The sequence below is a fragment of the Onychostoma macrolepis genome, chromosome 15 (assembly GCF_012432095.1).
Source record: "Onychostoma macrolepis isolate SWU-2019 chromosome 15, ASM1243209v1, whole genome shotgun sequence".
NCBI classification, from domain to species: Eukaryota; Metazoa; Chordata; class Actinopteri; order Cypriniformes; family Cyprinidae; genus Onychostoma; species Onychostoma macrolepis.
This window is the reverse complement of record NC_081169.1, coordinates 26,103,831-26,122,346: the sequence shown is the minus strand read 5'-3', so window position 1 is coordinate 26,122,346 and position 18,516 is coordinate 26,103,831. Positions and strand designations below refer to the sequence as shown.

The following is an 18,516-nucleotide window of genomic DNA, read 5'->3' as shown; positions in this document are numbered from 1 at the left end:
ATAACATATGTACTGTATAATAAATATAAGTATGGATATATGTATAATACGTATACATAAAATGTAAGCATTCGCAGTGCATAGCATGTTGGTCTTATTGCTGTTTGCTTATTAGGATGCCTATTTGTATATTTTTGTCTTCTATTAATATTCTTACGTTTATCTCTATTTGATTTGCTATGATTGATGTTTTTCATTGCGGCATTTGATTTTTTCATTGTTCAAATTGTTGCAATAAGAAATTATTTTTAAAAAGAAAGGTTAAATATTTACAATATTTTTGTAGTGGAGTAAAATATTGTTAAAAAAACTAATTCTTTAAAAATTTATATGGCTTACATACATTAAAATATGAAGATTTACATACTTTATGAAGAAGAGAATGCAATAAATTTAAGTAAAAATAAATACTGAAACAGGTCCATGATTCTGATTACTCTAAATATTTATTGGAACTTCAAAATGCGATATTTTATTAAATTAAAATATACCAATAAAACACAGTAAAGAACAAAATAATGTACATTTATTATGGGAGTCGTATGTTGAGATGTGTTTTGATTTTTAAAGTCCATGAAGTCTTAAATAGAGTTCATTTTTGCTCTAATCCTGTCCAGGCACACTTAGTCATCCAATCTGCTAAAAAAAAATAAAAAAAATAAAAATAAAATTTATTTATAACATTTATTTTATATTATTCTATAGTTATTATTTTATTATAACTACATTTAAATCATTTTCATTTATTGAACATTTATTGTGACCCCCCTGGAAGTATGCTGAGGCCCCCTAGTGGGCCCCTGGTTGAGAACCTATGCTCATTTCAAAGCAAAGTGGGCTCTGCGCCCTCTAATGGTTAAATACTATACTTAAACGTAAGCAGATTTGTTCTAAACAGAATGAAGAACAGGATGTTTATTTTTAAAATGACCCACACACAGGATATGTGGTTAAGGTGTGATTACTATGATAGTTGCATCTCCAAAGAGGTAATTCCTTTTAAAACTATAAATAACTTCTGAAACAGCTTCCTACATGCAAAAAAGCGTGAGGAAGAGAGAAATTGAAGAGAGACAGAAATCTCGTATTAATTTGTACTGCTTCATATTCGTCACATAAAAACTGAATAAAATTTTATAAAACTATGGCATGATGCATTAATAAAAATACACATTGCTATTTGTGCGTAAACAGCAACCCCTATTGTGAGAAAACCTTTTTTATTTATTTGTGGGAAATATAAATTTAGTGTTTATTGCTAAAAATTACAAAAACACACAAATCATGATATTAAACTGTATTAGACTATATTTTGACTACTTAGCCTACATGTCTCAAATGTTTTTTGTTTTTATAATGTTGTACTTGTAACCCTACCCCTCCAAAACAGCAAAGCCTACAGAAAATGAGTTAAAAGGGAATTAAATAATTAGTTTGTTGAGGTAGCTGATCAACATTTTCTAGAGGTTATGTATTTCTTGAAAATAAGAAGTCTTATTTTAGTTTATGTCAGTTTTTTTTTTTTTTTGTACCCTATTCATAGCAAGCAAAGAGTATAGAAGACCATATAAGTTTAAGTTCTTTGTAGCAAGTGCCAGGCGGCGATAACGCCCCAGAAACGCTTACGTGAGAACGCAGAAGAAGAGCGCGACTCGGAAGCGCATTGAGCGGAAGTGGTTTTTTTCACGCTCCTCGTGTCGTTCTTCCTTTCCGCCTGCTCGAGTGCGCCATTCACACACACGCTGCGAAGGTAACGAAGAAAAACATGTTTTAAAGCGTTTATACCCCTTCCACCCACATCAAAGTATGCACATCTGGTTGTTAACAGACTTATATTCATATTTTAACCTATATATGTCATATGTAGTTCGTCAAAATGATAAATTTAAACGTGATTTGTAAGCGGTCCGCGAGTCCGCTGTTTCTCCCTCAGAAAAGACCATGAGTGAATCCACTCCTTTTACTTCTGTGGCACTTTGGTTTCTGTTTTTCAAATAATGTAACAATTGATTGAATCATGTTAACCTTATTATTGAGTTGCATCGCTAGAATTTTAAAGTGGTTAGAATGCATTTAGGATGGAAATAGTTTGTGGTCATAATGTGTTCAACATGAAGACAGATCGTGGTAATCATTTTTTTTAGATGTCAACATAAATTGTTTATATTGGAACACAATCTCATGTTTTATGTACTGCATTAACTTGTCAATATTGGTTTTTAAACTTATTTTTATAATACGTTAGGATTGCATGGTTTCCATATAAAAATGATTTTGATACTCTTGTTATTGAGTTCATTAATCATTTCAGACCTAGTTGTTGTTTGATTATTTTGGTCTTGTATTTGTGTGAATACTTTTTTTTTTTGTACTCTCTTGTACATAAAATGATATTCTCATTTGCTTTGAAAGATGGCTGAAGATTGGGAGGCTGTGCCAGCTGTTGCTGAAACACCAGAGATCAAGCTCTTTGGCAAATGGAGCACAGATGATGTGCAGATCAACGACATCTCCCTGCAGGTATGTTTTCATGGACATTATTTTTTGTGAGAATTGCTTTTTATTTGCCAATCATCCCTGACATGAAATAAGTCAAATAATTTTTCCCCCCCAAAATACATTTAGACTAATTACTTGTATATAAATATTATATATTGCTAGCTTTTATTGTGACACACTGAACATAATGCAATACAATTAAGAGATGTCCTAGAACATTCCTCAAAAGTCTGTTTAATCATATTTGATACTTTCAACATATCTAAATATGTATGATTAATGAAGTAAATCTGTTGCTTGTCCAGTCAACGTTCATATTGAAAGATTACGAATATGAAAGTTATGTTTATTTCATAAAATTCAGTAAAGATATCATGACAAAAAGAAATTCATATGTCTGTTGTAATGCAATAAGGTTGAACAAATTAACATGTATTTTTCTCTCTTGTTAGGATTACATTGCTGTGAAGGAGAAATATGCCAAATACCTCCCTCATTCTAGCGGCAGATACGCAGCCAAGCGTTTCCGTAAGGCTCAGTGTCCCATCGTGGAGCGTGTCACTAACTCCATGATGATGCACGGACGCAACAATGGCAAGAAACTGCTGACCGTCCGCATCGTCAAACACGCCTTTGAAATCATCCACCTGCTCACCGGCGAGGTGAGACAGCGGTTTTCCACACATTTATTAATACCTGGTTGCCTTTGGTCTGCCTTAAATTTATAGGAGAATATAAATGTTGTACTACAAATTATCAAACTATTTAAGATGTTGGGACTTTCTAAATGGTAAACCATTTTTATTTCCTTTCTAGAATCCTCTGCAGATTTTGGTGAATGCCATCATCAACAGCGGCCCTCGTGAGGACTCCACTCGTATCGGACGTGCTGGAACCGTGAGGAGACAGGCTGTTGATGTGTCACCTCTGCGTAGGGTCAACCAGGTCCGTTTGACAGTTTGCTTAAAAAAAAAAAAAAAAAAAAAAGGGGTTAAATAGTTACGTGTTTATTGACTAACCTTTTATTTTTCGGAGTAAAAAATGCCAATGAAATGTTCACAATGGCACCAGGAACATGGCATTAAGAAAACACATGTTGACTTCTAAGGGTCTTGTTATAAGTTAGCATGCTTTTAGTACACTTTAAAAAAACAAAAAAAAATTTTGGTGCTATATAGCACTAAAAGTAGTTCTTGGCTCGTAATCGTAGGGGAACCACATTTGGTGCTATATAGCACCATATCTTTAAAGGTGCTATACAGCACCTTTGTCAAATGGTGTTATGTAGAACCTTAAGAGGTGAACGCATTGTATTTCTTCAACAAAAATGGTGCTAAACCGCACCAACAGTGGTTCTTTGGCTCTTAAAGAACCTTTAAAGGGGCTTAACAGGCTCTTTGTACAGCAGTAGTGCTATATAACACCTTAATCACCCCAAAGAACCAGTGAAGAACCATACTGGAGCTTAACAGGTTCTGGTAGAGGTGCTATATAGCCCCTCAGTCATGCCAAAGAACCACTGAAGCACCAAGGTTTAGTGCTATACAGCACCAAAAATGGTTCCCCTATGATTACGAGGCAAAGAATCATTTTTAGTGCTGTATAGCACCTTTTTATTATTTTTTTAAGAGTGTATCCCAAGACACACTGTCATACTTGGGTGGCCATTCATAGAAAATACAGAGCATAGAAAAGACAGGTGAAGATATGATCTTATTTGAAAGTGGTCATTTATTGTGTGTTATGATTTTAGGCCATCTGGCTGCTTTGCACTGGTGCAAGAGAAGCTGCTTTCAGGAACATCAAGACTATTGCAGAGTGTCTTGCTGATGAGCTCATCAACGCCGCCAAGGTGAGAGAAATAATCTGATTGGAACGTTTTACTTTCACTGTTATCAACACCTTCAGGGCATCTACAGTAATTTGGCTTTTATAAATCTTTCTTTTTTTGGTCTATTGCAGGGTTCCTCCAACTCTTATGCCATCAAGAAGAAAGATGAACTGGAGAGAGTGGCCAAGTCTAACCGCTAATCTCCATTTTGTACAAATTTGGATTACAATAAAAGAAGAGTGAAACCTATGCTTGTCCTGTTTTATTTTTTTTTTTTTTATGATTTGGTGCTAATATAACTGCTGTTTTTAGAATCAGGTAGCGTACATGAAAATAAGGGTGAATTTTGGTGTTCCTACAAATGTGATTTTCTTTTTGGCTGATCTACCTCAGAAAAAAGTCAGTTTTTCATGTGTCCCAAAGTAATGTCTAAATGTAGTCGATGCACAATTTATGCAGACTATTTCAGCAGTTTCGTGGTCAAAAATGACAATTGTGTGGCTGTAAAATATTTCTTATTTTAAGTCTGTTCCTGCATACGGTTCATGAATATTTCCTGCCTTGTATTTGATCTAAGCTGCCTTCAGGAATCGCAGTTTAGTTAAATCATGATTTTTGAACATCTACAGTCACAAGACCCTCAGTCATTTGACTCCATCCTCTCCCCTGCGTGTCTTTCATTAACATATATTCTCTAATCAAATCCGTGCTGCTGCTCTACTCTTGCCAGCAAAGGCGTCAGATTATAACCTTAAGATTCTAAAATCCTTCTCACAGAGGTAATACAGCTTTTTTTAGATCAGTATTATGAGATTGTAACTTGTTTTTGCCTGCATGATTATATAAAATGGGGAGTAATAGGGTATTGAGACCCCTGCCAAAGTTTGACCTCAGAGCTGCATCAACAAACTGCTTAAGCCTGAATTAAATTATGTTTGAAGGTGGAGACACATTTTTAATGTTTAGAGGGGAGGGTTAGAGGAAAGATGATAATCTACTGCTTACATCTGATTTGAGGGTCAGATAATGTACAAAACTTTACTGAATTGTAAAGGAATTGTGTGGATTAATAATTGGAGACCAAGAAACATGTCTCAAATTTTTAGATGCATTCTCTTCCTTTGTCTTCTCCCATCTGTGGGTAAGTCAAAAATAAGTCATTACTGACATTTGTTTTATTGTATCAGTTTAACAGTAAATTAGATGTTAAGTTCAGTTCATATGAAATGTCAAATAACCTACATATATTCCACCTAAATGAACTGGATATATGTTTATGTTGTGTATCATCTACTACGTATGTGCGGATATATTTTATTCTCTTTATCTGTTCTCTTGTAGTTCCTCTGTTCTGTTATACATGTGTATTTCCTTCTATCTCACCACTGGACTGTCTCAAGTTCCCAACCAGGTGTCCTCCGGGTCAGCTCTGTCTTTCTAGCAAAGCTGTAGGACAGCGGGGTATGTAAATGTAGAATTGTTTTTCAGTCAGTGTGATAGATGAGTGTAAATGTTCCTGTGCTTGATTTAATTTCAAGCTGTAAGAACTTCAAATTTCAGCTTTGAAGAGCATATTTTATAAACATTTATTCAAACCTCTGTACATCACTGTGCATTACTGAAATAAGCACATCTGCATGAAAGCCTTGTGTGAAAATATTATATTGCAAGAACTGTTTATACAACTGCTTATACAAATGTTTATTAAGGAAAATACAGGAGACATCTGTGCATGTCATTGTGTGTAATTTTCTTTGAACAGGGGACTTTCAGGTCGTCTTGTATGAAAAGAGCTGCATTCTTCCTGCCCTGTGTGGACTCACAGGAGAGAAGTTTGCCATGGGTTTAAACTTCACTTTCACCAATGACTGCTGTGATACTCTACTCTGCAATGGCGTCTCAAGCAGTTCTGCTTTCTTCTTGTCCAGCACCCTGCTCTCACTTCTTCTGACATTGTTTTATTTGCAGTAAGCTTAATTAACTATAACAAGAGAGCAGTCAAAATGTAACACACACTCACAAATCTCTTTATCTGGAAAAAAATATATAATAATTTCTATGTAAATGAATGCATTCTTATATTTTCTTCGTCTTTATAACAGTTCTAACATGAAGAGTTTAATGTTTTTATCAGCATTTCTTCATATAAATGTCACACATGGATACGTTTAGAATAAACATTTTAAAAAATAAAGTTTTGTGTATACAGACTTGTTTCTTATATATAGTGGGGGAGATTTTGGTAATTTATATTAAAAAAAAAAAAAAAACTATAATCCTGCGCGTGCTTTCTGTGATGCTTGGCTTCGCGGCATATTCGGGAGCTGTTGGTTTGAAGAGGAACTTTTGTGTCGAGAATTACAGAAGAACAAAACAAAAAATAAAATAATGGATATCCTATCCTAGGTGTTCAGCACAGGTGATATCTTGCTTAATCATTCTTTTCCAGTTCATACGATTAATCCTTCTCGACGCGAACTTCACAAACTCGCCTCAGGTAACGTTAACGTTTTTGCTCACGCGGAACCTGTTTATTCACAGGGTTAATGAGTACATTTAGGCAAAAGGGGGAAAAAAAGACTCTTAATTTCCTCAACCATCATGAATTACTTGTACAATGTTTTTGCACAGTGAAATATGTCTGAAGCCAGTAATTTACAAGAACCAGAAAGTAGAGCTTTGAGTATAAATGAAGTTGAAGGGGATGAGGGAAACCGTGAGGTAAATTATTATTATTGTTTCATAATATCTCAGTTATAAATTACTTATTGCGTTAGTAACAAAGTGATGTGGCCTTTTTTGTTTAATTTTAGATTTTTCTGAGTGTATTTGTTCAACAAGGACAAATTGGACTAAGTTATTATGACAGTTGCGATTATACACTGCATTTTATGCCGGACACCGTGGACAACAGCGACCTCCACCTGCTGGATAGAGGTACTGCACCACAAATGCAGACAGTCTGTTGTATTTTCATGGGCGCATAGATCAGTCGCTGTAGTTTATTTCTCTCTTTCTGTTGGTGTCTTAATCTTTTTTTGTCTATCTACCACACTACTTAACATTTGAGCATTTGCATTGAGCCGTGTCTCTCCCACTGCTTTGTTTGTTCATTTATTTTTTTGCTTGCACAGTGTCTGTTGGTGGTCTCTGCCAGAGTACTTGACTTGCATGTCGAGCCAAGATGAAGGAAACATTGATTGGAATGCTTTCATGGTCATTATGTTAGTTTGTTTACCCCATCATGAATTTTCTGTTTCAGTCATACAGGAGCTGAGTCCAAACGTCTTAATAACAAGTGCAAAACAAGAGCAGAGCTTGCTCGATTTTATCGAAAAGCTTGGTAAGCTCTCAAATTTTAAATCATTATTTTAGGTGATCAGCACAGATAATCTCTCGCTCAATTGTTATTTTCGAGTTTATGTCAAACCGATGTCTAATTTTGCTTCAATTTCAGAATTAAATCCGGAATATAAGCCTGAAATCGTCATGTTTCCAAATGCAAACTTTGGTAAGTATTTACACATAGCTTTGTTTGTTCATATATTTTTTGCTTGCACAGTGTCTGTTGGTTGTCTCTGCCAGAATACTGATGAAGGAAACATTGATTGGAATGCTTTGATGGCCATTGTGTTACCACAATTCAGAGGAAAATGTTATTTTGTGAAACACAAAAAGAACTTTCGTAGGCTGTTCATACTGCACTTTTCCTTACATTAAAAGTGGATGGGGATGCCAAAAATGGCAAAAAAAAAGAGCTTTGATCTGTGTAACGTTTATACTTATAAAAATAAACCGTAAGAAGTAGAGGTATTATCAAATACTGCATATGTGTGCACTAAATTTTGCAGCGTTTTACCAGCTTAGTGAAAAACAGTCACGGTAATTGATCCTCTACCATCTTTTGCAGGTCTGGAGATCAGCAGACAGCGACTCCTCTCAGCACAAATCCCGTCTCTCCCTCCCACCATCACAGAGAGCGAGAAAATCCCGTATTTCTCCTCCTGTATCCCATTAGACTCAGTGCTGATGGTGAGACATCAGATGTTTTATGCTGGATGAATAAATGGGCATATCATGACGACCTTCTCTGCCGTAGATGAGGTCAATAGGAGGGCTGTTGAAGTGTCTGGAGAGGAGGAGAGTTGGCTTAGACATGGAAGACAGCAGTAGGCGTCCCCATATTGCAGTTTTTGGCTTACACAGTGTAAGACATTTGTGTATCAATCACACTTTTTTTTGTAGAGAGAGAGAATAAAACTCATTTGTTCATTATTTTGCAGGAAAGATGTTGTGTACATCGACAGAGACACATATAGGTTGGTCATATGAACAGGACCCATACTTTGTTCCTTTTTCTATAAATTCAACTTTTTGGAGCTGTTAACTTGTTTGCACTCTTTCCTCAGTGCACTCCAGATCTTTAAATCTGAGCTGCATCCATCCGTCTTTAAGCTCCAGTTTGGAGAGAAAGAAGGATTGAGTCTTTATGGTAAAATGTATTATTCTGTGCACCATTTAAAGTTAATGTTTAAGGGTTTTGAAACTGTTGTCCACAAGGGAAAGCTAGGGGATCTATGAAAAAGTTTAGATAAAAATGGTGTAAAAATATAAAATCAAATAAATAATAAAAAATAAGTTTAAAATAAATACATGGATAATAAAATTGTATCACAATAAAATATATTTAAAGCAGTGCTGTCAAACGATTAATTGCATCCAAAATAAAAGTTTTTGTTTGCATAACATATGTGTGTGTACTGTGCATATTTATTATGTATATATAAATACACACACATACAGTACATATTTTTCAAATATTTACATGTTTATTATTTATAATACAGATAAATATATTTAATACATAAACAACATATTTTTCTTAAATATATACATGTATGTGTGTGTATTTATATAGACATAATAAATATACACAGTACACACATATTATGCAAACAAAAACCTTTATTTTGGATGTGATTTATTGTTTGACAGCACTAATTTAAAGACAAAAATTAAAATCTAAAAAAACAGTACTATAGTGAATAGAAGAAATGCAATAATATAAACCTTGTATTTTCTAAATAATATTTTGCACATATTTATATTAGTTTACATGTTCTAAATGTGCTAAATTATACATTAATATTTTCTTCTGGCCTCTAAAACACTGAAATTCCCTGTTTTAGTGAGTAGTCAAGAAGTTGAGAATGGTCATTGTTTTATGGAAAGTTATAATAATATATAAAAATGATTATTTAAAGGAATAGCTCACCCAAAAATGAAAATTCTGCCATCATTTACTCATGTAAATTCAATTCAAAATGAGAAGAAATGTGGAATAATGCTTGATCTTTTCTATGCAGTAAAAGTGAATGGAGTAAATAACCACATTGTGTTTTTTGCAGCTGTTCTGAATCGCTGTCGGAGCAAGTTAGGCTCTCTGCTTTTACGGTAAATTCCTGGTTTTATAACAGATAATTTAGCACATTTAAAAAGTGTTTAAGCCCAAACATGGACTTCTTTTTTCTCGTTTGTTTTAGGCAGTGGTTCCACAGACCTACTCGAGATCTAAACATTCTGAAGAGGCGTCAGGAAGTGATCCGTTTCTTCACATCCCCTCGTAACTTTGCTGATCTTAACACTTTGCAGAGTTCCCTGCGGAATATCAAGAACATCTCGGTACAGTTTTCAGCATTTTGTCTAAAGCTCAACATTATAATCAGAGCCAAATTACAAAACAACAGAAGCCACAGAAATAAAGTGACTCTTAGCTTGTCTTTAATACAGACGCTGCTGCATAAAATGTCTCTCGCTAACCCGAAGGTTGTCGTATGGCAAAGTCTATATAAGGTATAGGCACAGCACTCAGTTAATTTATTATTGCCTATCCTGGCTTGTTATTTTTTTCATCATGTTTCTCTTTTATCAGACGGTGTACAATGCATTGTGCGTTAGGGACATCATTCGCTCCATGCCCCAATCCATCCAACTCTTCAGTGAAATCAGTCAAAACTTCACTGATGATCTTTTCTGCATCGCCACATACATCAGTAAAGTGGTGAGACTAAATACTATTTTATTTTCTGTTGTTAAATTATTGCTGAATTAATGTAATTGCTTTGGGTTTGTCATTCTCCATTGCAGGTGGACTTTGAAGCAAGTGTAGCTGAGAACCGATTCACTGTGAGGCCGAATGTCGATCCTGTTATTGACGAGAGTGAGTGGTTTTCCATTGATTTCTTTGGTTCTGATGCAGTAGTAACTAAAAGTTCACAATATATCGGTGGCTGATAAATTATTCGCAGATAACTAGGAAAATTAAACTATTGTTTATTTGTCCACTTTATTTTTCAACTTGAAATTAAGTTATTTTTATACAAGACTTAAGATTAATATTGCCACTATAGGTAAATAACTAGAAGAATAATAAAGTGCAGTCAATGGTAAAAGCTATTTGTGCTTCAAATCAGTGCATTTATGATTGCGATAATATCATGAAAACAAATAGAATAATTTGAAAAGAAATCTCACACACTGAAGTTGAAAATTACCACACCCACTCTTACATTAAAAATAGGAGGATAGGTAGAAATTTGTTAGCTCTTCATTTTTATTATATACATTTTTGGTTTATTATCTTCTTTACAGAGAAAAGAAAGATGATGGGTCTCCCAGATTTCCTGACAGACGTGGCTCGCGCTGAGCTGGAAAACCTGGACCCTCGCTTCTCCACCTGCAGCATCATCTACATCCCTCTGGTCAGGACTTGATTAATGCTGCCCTCCATTCATTAAAGTGTGATGTGTAACCTAATTGTTGACACAGAGCTGTTAACATAAAGGTTGTGGGTTCAATTCCTTGTTGGAGCAACCCAATAAATGAAGAGTCAGTGAGGTGGCCATTGTGACCCTGAGCAGGCCACTTGACCCCAGCTCGCATCAGGATGACTCTTTCTGTAATTAGTGCACTGCAGTGTGGCTAAATGACAAGCAGCTGTAATGACAGTAATGTGCAGTAACAACTGTGGCATATGGGTTAACAAAAGAAGCAAGCAGTGCTGTTTTATTTAATAGTGAAATAGGCTGCAATTATTCACAGGATTTCAATTTTTTGTGACATTTCTGTGCCACCAAACAGAATTCCATAAATACAGATTGTTTCCAAATAGATTTCCTAAACACTTCTAAAATCCTCTTGCTCCATTGATTATGCAAACATGAAGCCCTTCACTAAACTCATACCATTGGTTGAGCCATCTGAAATAACAAAATGAATTAGGTTTTAGAGCTGCTAATTGATAATGAGCAGCATAAGGTATGCAGGGTTCCCACGGGTCCTTGAAATCCTTGAAAGTTTGTGAATCTGATTAAAAATGTTCAAGGCCCTGGAAAGTTTTTGAAAATAAACAAACATAGATACAGGTCCTTGAAAATTCCATATTATTCCCTCCGGTCCGCTAATGTGTTATTTCGCCAACACTTTGTGCATACTAGCTTGCTTGATTTACGTTGCACATTTATGCGTTATGTTAAGTGTTTCCCACGTGAGGTACTTTGTGTTGTTCGTTGCCATGACGTTCACACGCACCCAAAACTACTAAGATGGTACCACAACGTTTCACAGACACATCGTGAAACATTGCAAAAATAGGCTGAAACCGCTGAAACGTGATAACTGGAAAATGCAAGTTTCAAGATATTTGACTCACCAAAGAAGATTACAAAGAATGGCTTGCCAGAGATCCAAAGGATGTAATGTTGAATTGCTTTGCTTGTTAAGATAATGTAAAGCCATGAGGCAAAAAAAACTTAAAAGCATATTCATATATCTTAAAACTTCTGGTTACATGAGCCTAAGCTCTTTTCAATAAAATCCATGCAAAAGTTAATATCAGATCATTTTAGAATACAGTGTAGTATGTACCAAATATTATTCAATTTTATGCAAAACAGAAATACAACAAATATCAGATTTCTGTCATATGGCCAAAAATAAATGCAAAAAAAAAAAAAAAAACTGTAACAATGTATCTTACAAGGTGACACGTTGTAACCTTTGCTCTCACTTGAAATGTGTCCCTATATTAAGTCCTTGAATTTGAGGGTATTGGACCTGGAAAGTTCTTGAAAGGTCCTTGAATTTGAAGTTAACCAAGGTTTGGGAACCCTGGGTATGCATTTCGAGGCAAACATTTTTGTAGAACATAAATTCAAATGCCTGTATAAATTTTAATGGCCAGTGCTTACGTCTATTTAGCTGATATACATGATGACATCCTGGTATTTCATTGTGTTTTGGATGACAGATTGGATTTTTACTTTCATTGCCAAGATTACCCACCATGCTGGATAAACAGAGCTTTGAGATTGAGGGTCTTAATTTCATGGTGAGTATGGTAGTACTTTTTAACACAATTTTTTCAAGGCAGCACAGTGTTCATTTCCTAAAATAATCTTGTTAGGGTTTGTTTTAAACTGGAAACCACTTTTTGTGCAGACTTTGTTTCGTAGATAATTTCAGTCTTAGTTGTGCTTTTATTTGATTCTTGTCAACTCATTACTTTTTAAGATTATAGTTAGAAAATCTTACCTACATTATTGCATATGGATCAAAGTGCTTCCTTTCAACAGAAAATCTTAATTGAAAAGCATGAAAGCTAATATTAATCACAGAAATGTAATGTGCACACATGGAGTACATATCTCAGGCACCTTGACTCATTAATGTTTGAGGGATTGATAAGAGCTGATTTTTGCATTTAATTTGTGGATTATTTCAGTTCCTGTCAAAGGACCAACTGCATTACCGCAGCTCTCGAACCAAAGAGCTGGACAGCATGTTGGGAGACCTGCATTGTGACACCTTAGGTCTTTTCTTTCTTTCTTCAGTTGATTAATGAATTAATTACATAAAACCTTTACAATGTCTTTTAAAACTGTATGTAATCATGTCATTTTTCCCCCAGATCTGGAGATGGTGGTAATGAGGAAGCTTCAGGCCTCAGTGCTTCAGCGGAGCGACTGTTTGTATAGGGTCATGTCTCTGTGTGCAGAGCTGGACTGTCTCATCGCTTTAGCTCAGGCTTCTCTGGATCACAGCTATTGCTGTCCAACCCTGACATCAAACCACAGACTGGCCCTGATTGAGTCACGGTACAAATCATCTCTTCTAATGAGATGAATTTTCTGACTTCTCTATTCCTCTGTTCATATATTTATCCCTCTTTCTCTTTCAGCCATCCTTTGCTGGAGCTGTGTACTCCAGTATTTGTGTCAAACACCTACATCAGCTCGGAAACTGAAGGCAAAGTGAAAGTTATTACAGGACCAAATTCCTCCGGCAAGAGCATCTATCTAAAACAGGCAAACACAGCAATAAACATTACAGACCTCAAACATCACAGACCTTCACATAAGACTATACACTGAAGTAATTAATAAATAAATAATAGAACATTTCTAGTGCTGTCAAATGATTAATTGCGATTAATCGCATCCAAAATAAAAGTTTTTTGTTTACATAATATATGTGTGTGTACTGTGTATATTTATTATGTATATAAATACACACACATGCATGTATATGTTTAAGAAAAATATGTTATGTTTATATTTTAAATATATTTATATATAATATAAATTATTTGAATATAAATATATACATGTAAATACATGTAAATATTTTCAAAATATATACTGTATGTGTGTGTATTTATATATACATAATAAATATACACAACACACACACATATATTATGTAAACAAAACTTTTATTTTGGATGCGATTAATCGCGATTAATTGTTTGACAGCACTAAAAATTTCACAACAATACTTAAAAAGACGGTATACATACTGTATACCAAGACGATTCACTTACATTACTATGAATGGGAGAAAGTGCAACGTGCAATGTAGTGGAATAAGTCGCTTCATTAGAAGCTCCGGTTCCCATGGAAACAATCAGTGTCCTGAGATGCAAGCTTTTAACTGTAAATACACATCTTACATGAAATAAGGTTTAAAGATAAGAAACAATATTTATGGGTGAGTACATGGCAGATTTTTATTGCTGAATTGAAATGTTATTTAAATGTGAGTTTGGCAAGCAGTTTTTGACATTTTGATATTTTCCCATTCAAATTGAAAGAAATTAGTCTTGCATGCCAGAAATAGCTTCCCGGAGGCGTTACAAATATGACCACTGAGTGAACTGACTTTACTTGAAATGGACTTTACTTAAAAATGATCTAAAGTCAGGGTTCCATGACTCTTGTTTGGTAATAATCCTAAATGAAGGCATTTCATCATTTTCGTAACATCTTGTATGGTCTCTAAAGGTGGGACTGATTGTGTTCATGGCGCTGATCGGCTCAGATGTTCCTGCTAAAGAGGCAGAGATTGGGCTGGTGGATGGAATCTTCAGCCGCATGCATAGCCGTGAGTCTGTATCAGTGGGTCTGAGCACCTTCATGTTGGACTTGAACCAGGTGAGACCATCACACCCTCCTGAACATACAAAGGCCCTGTATACTTTATTTATTCTTTTTTTTTTTTCATCTTGGATCATCCCATTTTGAGTGTCATGTTTCTCATTCATGCTGCTTGAATTGGTTTTGATAAATGTGTTTGCAAGGCAGCCATTCAAAACTGCCACTGATGAGTCATTGAAATATTTACATAGCAAATTGCAATATCATCCTTCAGCTGTTTTTTAATAATTACGATTCCTGTCTAGATGACAGGTTCCTTGAACCACAGCACTGGGGATTCTCTTGTTCTAGTGGATGAGTTTGGTAAAGGAACCAACACTGTAAGTGTGAAAGAACCAGGAGGAGCAAACAGGACTTGATAGAAAAGCAAGAATTGAAAAGCATTTCAACTAATATTGTGTGCGTGTTGATGATGCAGGTGGATGGATTGGCTCTCCTGACTGCAAGTCTTAATAACTGGATGCATCGTGGGCCGCAGTGCCCTTACTTACTTATGTCGACATCCTTCCACAGCCTGATACAGCTGGGCTTGATCTCTGATTCTCCACTGCTGGATTTACTGGTGCCACAGAAACATGCTATGACCAGAAAATACATTTTTCATGAACCGTTTCCATCACTGTGATTTCAAGACAAATAAACCAACTTGTGCATTTTTTGTTTTTGTTTGCAGACACTAGAGACAGCAATAGAAGGAGAAGAGCTGGTGTTTTTGTACCAAGTGAAAAACGGCGTCTGCCAGTCGAGTTGTGCAGCTAATATCGCCACTCTGGCCGGCATTCCTGATGACCTGGTCAAGAGAGGAGTGGAGGTATGTATGATACAGTCATTTTTTTTATATCGAATGCAGATGTGAGATATTCCTACTTGTTATCTTTTATAAGAAAATGTATCTAACATTCCCTTTTTGAAAACATTAAAAAATGTTACTTTTTCTTGCTTATGTGAATGTTAGGGCAAGAAACAGGCAAAAACATTGTTTTTTCACGCACTGGTCAATTTTGAGATTTTGGGCTATTTGGCTTTTCATAAAATGTTTTTTAGAGTAGCAGTGTTTATTTTATTGCAATTTATTTATTTGCATCTGTAGATTTCATTTAAAATACATATCTTTAAAGGCTGTTTCCTCAATGTGTTTTTCTCATTTCTCATTCTCATTTTTACTTTATGCAGATGTCCTAGAAATTGTTCCCTGGGAACATGTCCAGTTTTTTCTTTTAAAGTTTTTAGAATGTTTTTTTTGTTTTGTTTATGCAAATATCCTCTGATTGTTCCCCCAGGAATATTGTGAAATTTGACTCATTGATATGCATTTATCATTAACTGTGTACCCTTCCTGGGTGTCACCATGTTTATGTAATGTCCTGCATCTCTGTGAAATAAAAGTTGTGGATATCTGCATGAGTTTTCAAGTTCAAAGTCTAACTTTGAATAGCGATCTATCACTGTTATCAGCGTTAAATGTGTGCATGCTGTTTAGTCTCTTTTTGACATTATAGGATTTAATGTCCTAAATATCATCTATGCAGGTGTCAGAGTTATACAGAACAGGAAGAATCATCAGAAAGATGGACAGCCCATCTTCAGATGAACAGTACAACAGGTATGGGATGGCCTGAACAGCGAAACTATTATTCTTAAATTCTCTCCTCCTTCTACACAAAATATATTTCCTGATTCAGGTGTGTTGAGGTGGTGGAGAAATTCCTCAGTATTGATCTGGATGAGCTGGATCCCGATTCTTACTTGAAAGATGAGGTGCTCCCAACACTTGAAGAGATGCTGTGATAACATCAAAGCTGTACTGTAGGACTCATTTTGAGGGAATTTAGGAGAAATGAATTTTATTTCAATTTCAATTCAACATTCACAAATGCAAAGATTTAAACCTGATGGTTTGAATTATATTATACATGCTCGTGTTCCGAAATGGAAATGTTTAAAAATATTGTAATGACTGAGGTATTTGTTTAGATTTTTTTTTAAATTACTAAATCTTGCAGTATACATGCCTTTTTTTGTCACAAAACCATTTATGCTTTGAGTCGGACATGAATTCCTCAGATTGATTTAGTGTTGTTGTGTGATTCAATAAAAGAAATGGTTCATAATATAAATTTGTTCATGATTTGAACATACTAGTCATGCTATATGTTTGTTTTTGCAGCGTTTAGCATTACTTTGTTGTAAATAGGCTTTTTTTTTATTTCATCACCTTGTTTTCACAGGAGCACTGCCACAGAATGGTGGTGCAGAAAACACAGCAATTATTAACTCTCTAGGGGGCTGACTTGATTTCAGAGGACTGTTAATGAGTTTCCTCAAGTAATCAGTTGTCACAGCATTAGAAAGAAACAACAACTTGCTCAGAGTTTATCAAATCAATTAAGTTCTCTAGCCATCTGTCGCAAGAGAACCAAAAAAAGATCTGCTCTGGTTGGATTACCTTCTGTGTGGGAAACCGAGCAGATAGAGAACGCCCACCACAAGGACCTTAAATAACATCCACATAATTTATTGCAGAATCAAAACCATTCAGTAGTGAAGTAGACCAGGTTTGTCAAAGGTAAAAAATTAGGGATAGTTGCTAGATTATTATATATATACTATTATACTACGGGGCCGTTGAATGCTTGAATCTGATTGGCTGCCGAACGTTCTAAGGTGTGCAATTATTTTCAGGGAAACGCACGGCAAAATTTTACTACTTCAATTAAAACATATTTTAAATTCATACAGTAATTTTCGTTTAGTTTTTTTTTTTCAGTTAAGTTTTTCATGCAATATTTGTATTTTATATCAGCTTCATTTCAATTACCACTATTTTTTAGTTTTAGTTAACAATAACACCACTGTATATTAGTGACACTTGATGCTGAATATTTAAGTCGTTTTGATTACAACAGACTTGAGAGGTGTGAATTTAACCAATCTAACAAGTGCAAAAACATAATGTATGAATATACTGTCTGCTTGTGCCGTTAACTGTGTTGAGGAAACAAATGATTGTAATGGTTGTGCTCAGACAGAGCCTTCATTGTAGCTGCAATAAGTGCTATTATTTTGCCATAATGACAAAGCATGTGCATCGGCTAAGTCAGCAAAACTGACACCATTAATTTAAATCACTAAACATATCTGTGATGATGTAGCACATTTTAGACAGCAGCTGATTGCGCTCTCTCTGATACTTCATATGGATCCAAAACAACATCCATAATGAATAACAAGATATTTGGCTGTTTATAGTATAAAAATAGAGAAATGCTTATGAATGCACTACTCTCACTGTGTTTATGGCATACTGCTCCACAGTTGAGTAAAATGGTCTGTCAGGTTATTTGAAAAGGTCTTTTGTGTGCTGACATTTAGATTAACTTTTTATTCAAGTCAAAAACAGAATTTAATGTGACTGAATCAACCTAAATTACACTAGCAAAAGTATTAATGAAAGTCAGATCAGGTAGAAATAGCTTGTTAAGATACAAATGTTTTTGTTTTTATTCCCCGCAATTATTAAGAATGCAAAACCTTAAGTAGGATATAGCTGTTGCAATATATATCATAATATATAGACAGATTTTAGCAACCTTTCCATCTGCCTGCAAAAAGAAAGTGAAATGTCTGTAAAAACATTTTCAGCTCTGTATCATCTGCTTTTACTGGAAAAAAAAGAAGCGGCCACAAATAAGA

The 18,516-nt window shown here is 35.0% G+C and overlaps 3 protein-coding genes across 3 annotated transcripts; all 3 read left to right on the top strand.

Annotated features, from left to right (window-relative positions):
- Window positions 1-1,621: 1,621 nt before the first annotated feature.
- rps5 (ribosomal protein S5) lies at window positions 1,622-4,579 on the top strand. Its single transcript, XM_058799351.1, has 6 exons — window positions 1,622-1,750; window positions 2,413-2,520; window positions 2,952-3,161; window positions 3,316-3,444; window positions 4,253-4,351; window positions 4,462-4,579. Exons 2-6 carry the CDS (start codon window positions 2,413-2,415, stop codon window positions 4,528-4,530), a joined length of 615 nt encoding a protein of 204 aa, XP_058655334.1. The 5' UTR covers window positions 1,622-1,750; the 3' UTR covers window positions 4,531-4,579.
- lypc (ly6 domain containing, pigment cell) lies at window positions 4,567-6,480 on the top strand. The gene is made up of 3 exons (XM_058799352.1): window positions 4,567-5,471; window positions 5,672-5,791; window positions 6,093-6,480. The coding sequence occupies exons 1-3, from the start codon at window positions 5,357-5,359 to the stop codon at window positions 6,299-6,301; spliced, it is 444 nt and encodes a 147-aa protein (XP_058655335.1). The 5' UTR covers window positions 4,567-5,356; the 3' UTR covers window positions 6,302-6,480.
- A 148-nt stretch (window positions 6,481-6,628) lies between these two features.
- Window positions 6,629-16,881, top strand: msh5 (mutS homolog 5). The gene is given in 26 exon segments (XM_058799341.1): window positions 6,629-6,827; window positions 6,962-7,051; window positions 7,144-7,267; window positions 7,593-7,673; window positions 7,788-7,841; window positions 8,241-8,362; window positions 8,430-8,494; window positions 8,496-8,537; window positions 8,614-8,649; window positions 8,740-8,822; window positions 9,739-9,784; window positions 9,874-10,012; window positions 10,121-10,183; window positions 10,263-10,391; window positions 10,478-10,550; window positions 10,982-11,091; window positions 12,639-12,719; window positions 13,113-13,200; window positions 13,299-13,485; window positions 13,569-13,695; window positions 14,671-14,820; window positions 15,069-15,143; window positions 15,242-15,385; window positions 15,497-15,634; window positions 16,353-16,426; window positions 16,506-16,881. Coding segments are annotated over 25 exon segments (2,421 nt in total). The 5' UTR covers window positions 6,629-6,827; window positions 6,962-6,967; the 3' UTR covers window positions 16,612-16,881.
- Window positions 16,882-18,516: the final 1,635 nt, after the last annotated feature.

Bases quoted from the DNA above. Each gene is read 5' to 3' on its own strand.
- rps5 (XM_058799351.1), top strand. From the start codon at position 2,413: ATGGCTGAAGATTGGGAGGCTGTGCCAGCTGTTGCTGAAACACCAGAG. The intron at 3,445-4,252 runs GTCCGTTTGACA...TTATGATTTTAG, and splicing joins CTCTGCGTAGGGTCAACCAG to GCCATCTGGCTGCTTTGCAC. The intron at 4,352-4,461 runs GTGAGAGAAATA...GGTCTATTGCAG, and splicing joins AGCTCATCAACGCCGCCAAG to GGTTCCTCCAACTCTTATGC.
- lypc (XM_058799352.1), top strand. From the start codon at position 5,357: ATGTACAAAACTTTACTGAATTGTAAAGGAATTGTGTGGATTAATAAT. The intron at 5,472-5,671 runs GTAAGTCAAAAA...GTTCTCTTGTAG, and splicing joins TTGTCTTCTCCCATCTGTGG to TTCCTCTGTTCTGTTATACA. The intron at 5,792-6,092 runs GTATGTAAATGT...TTCTTTGAACAG, and splicing joins CAAAGCTGTAGGACAGCGGG to GGGACTTTCAGGTCGTCTTG.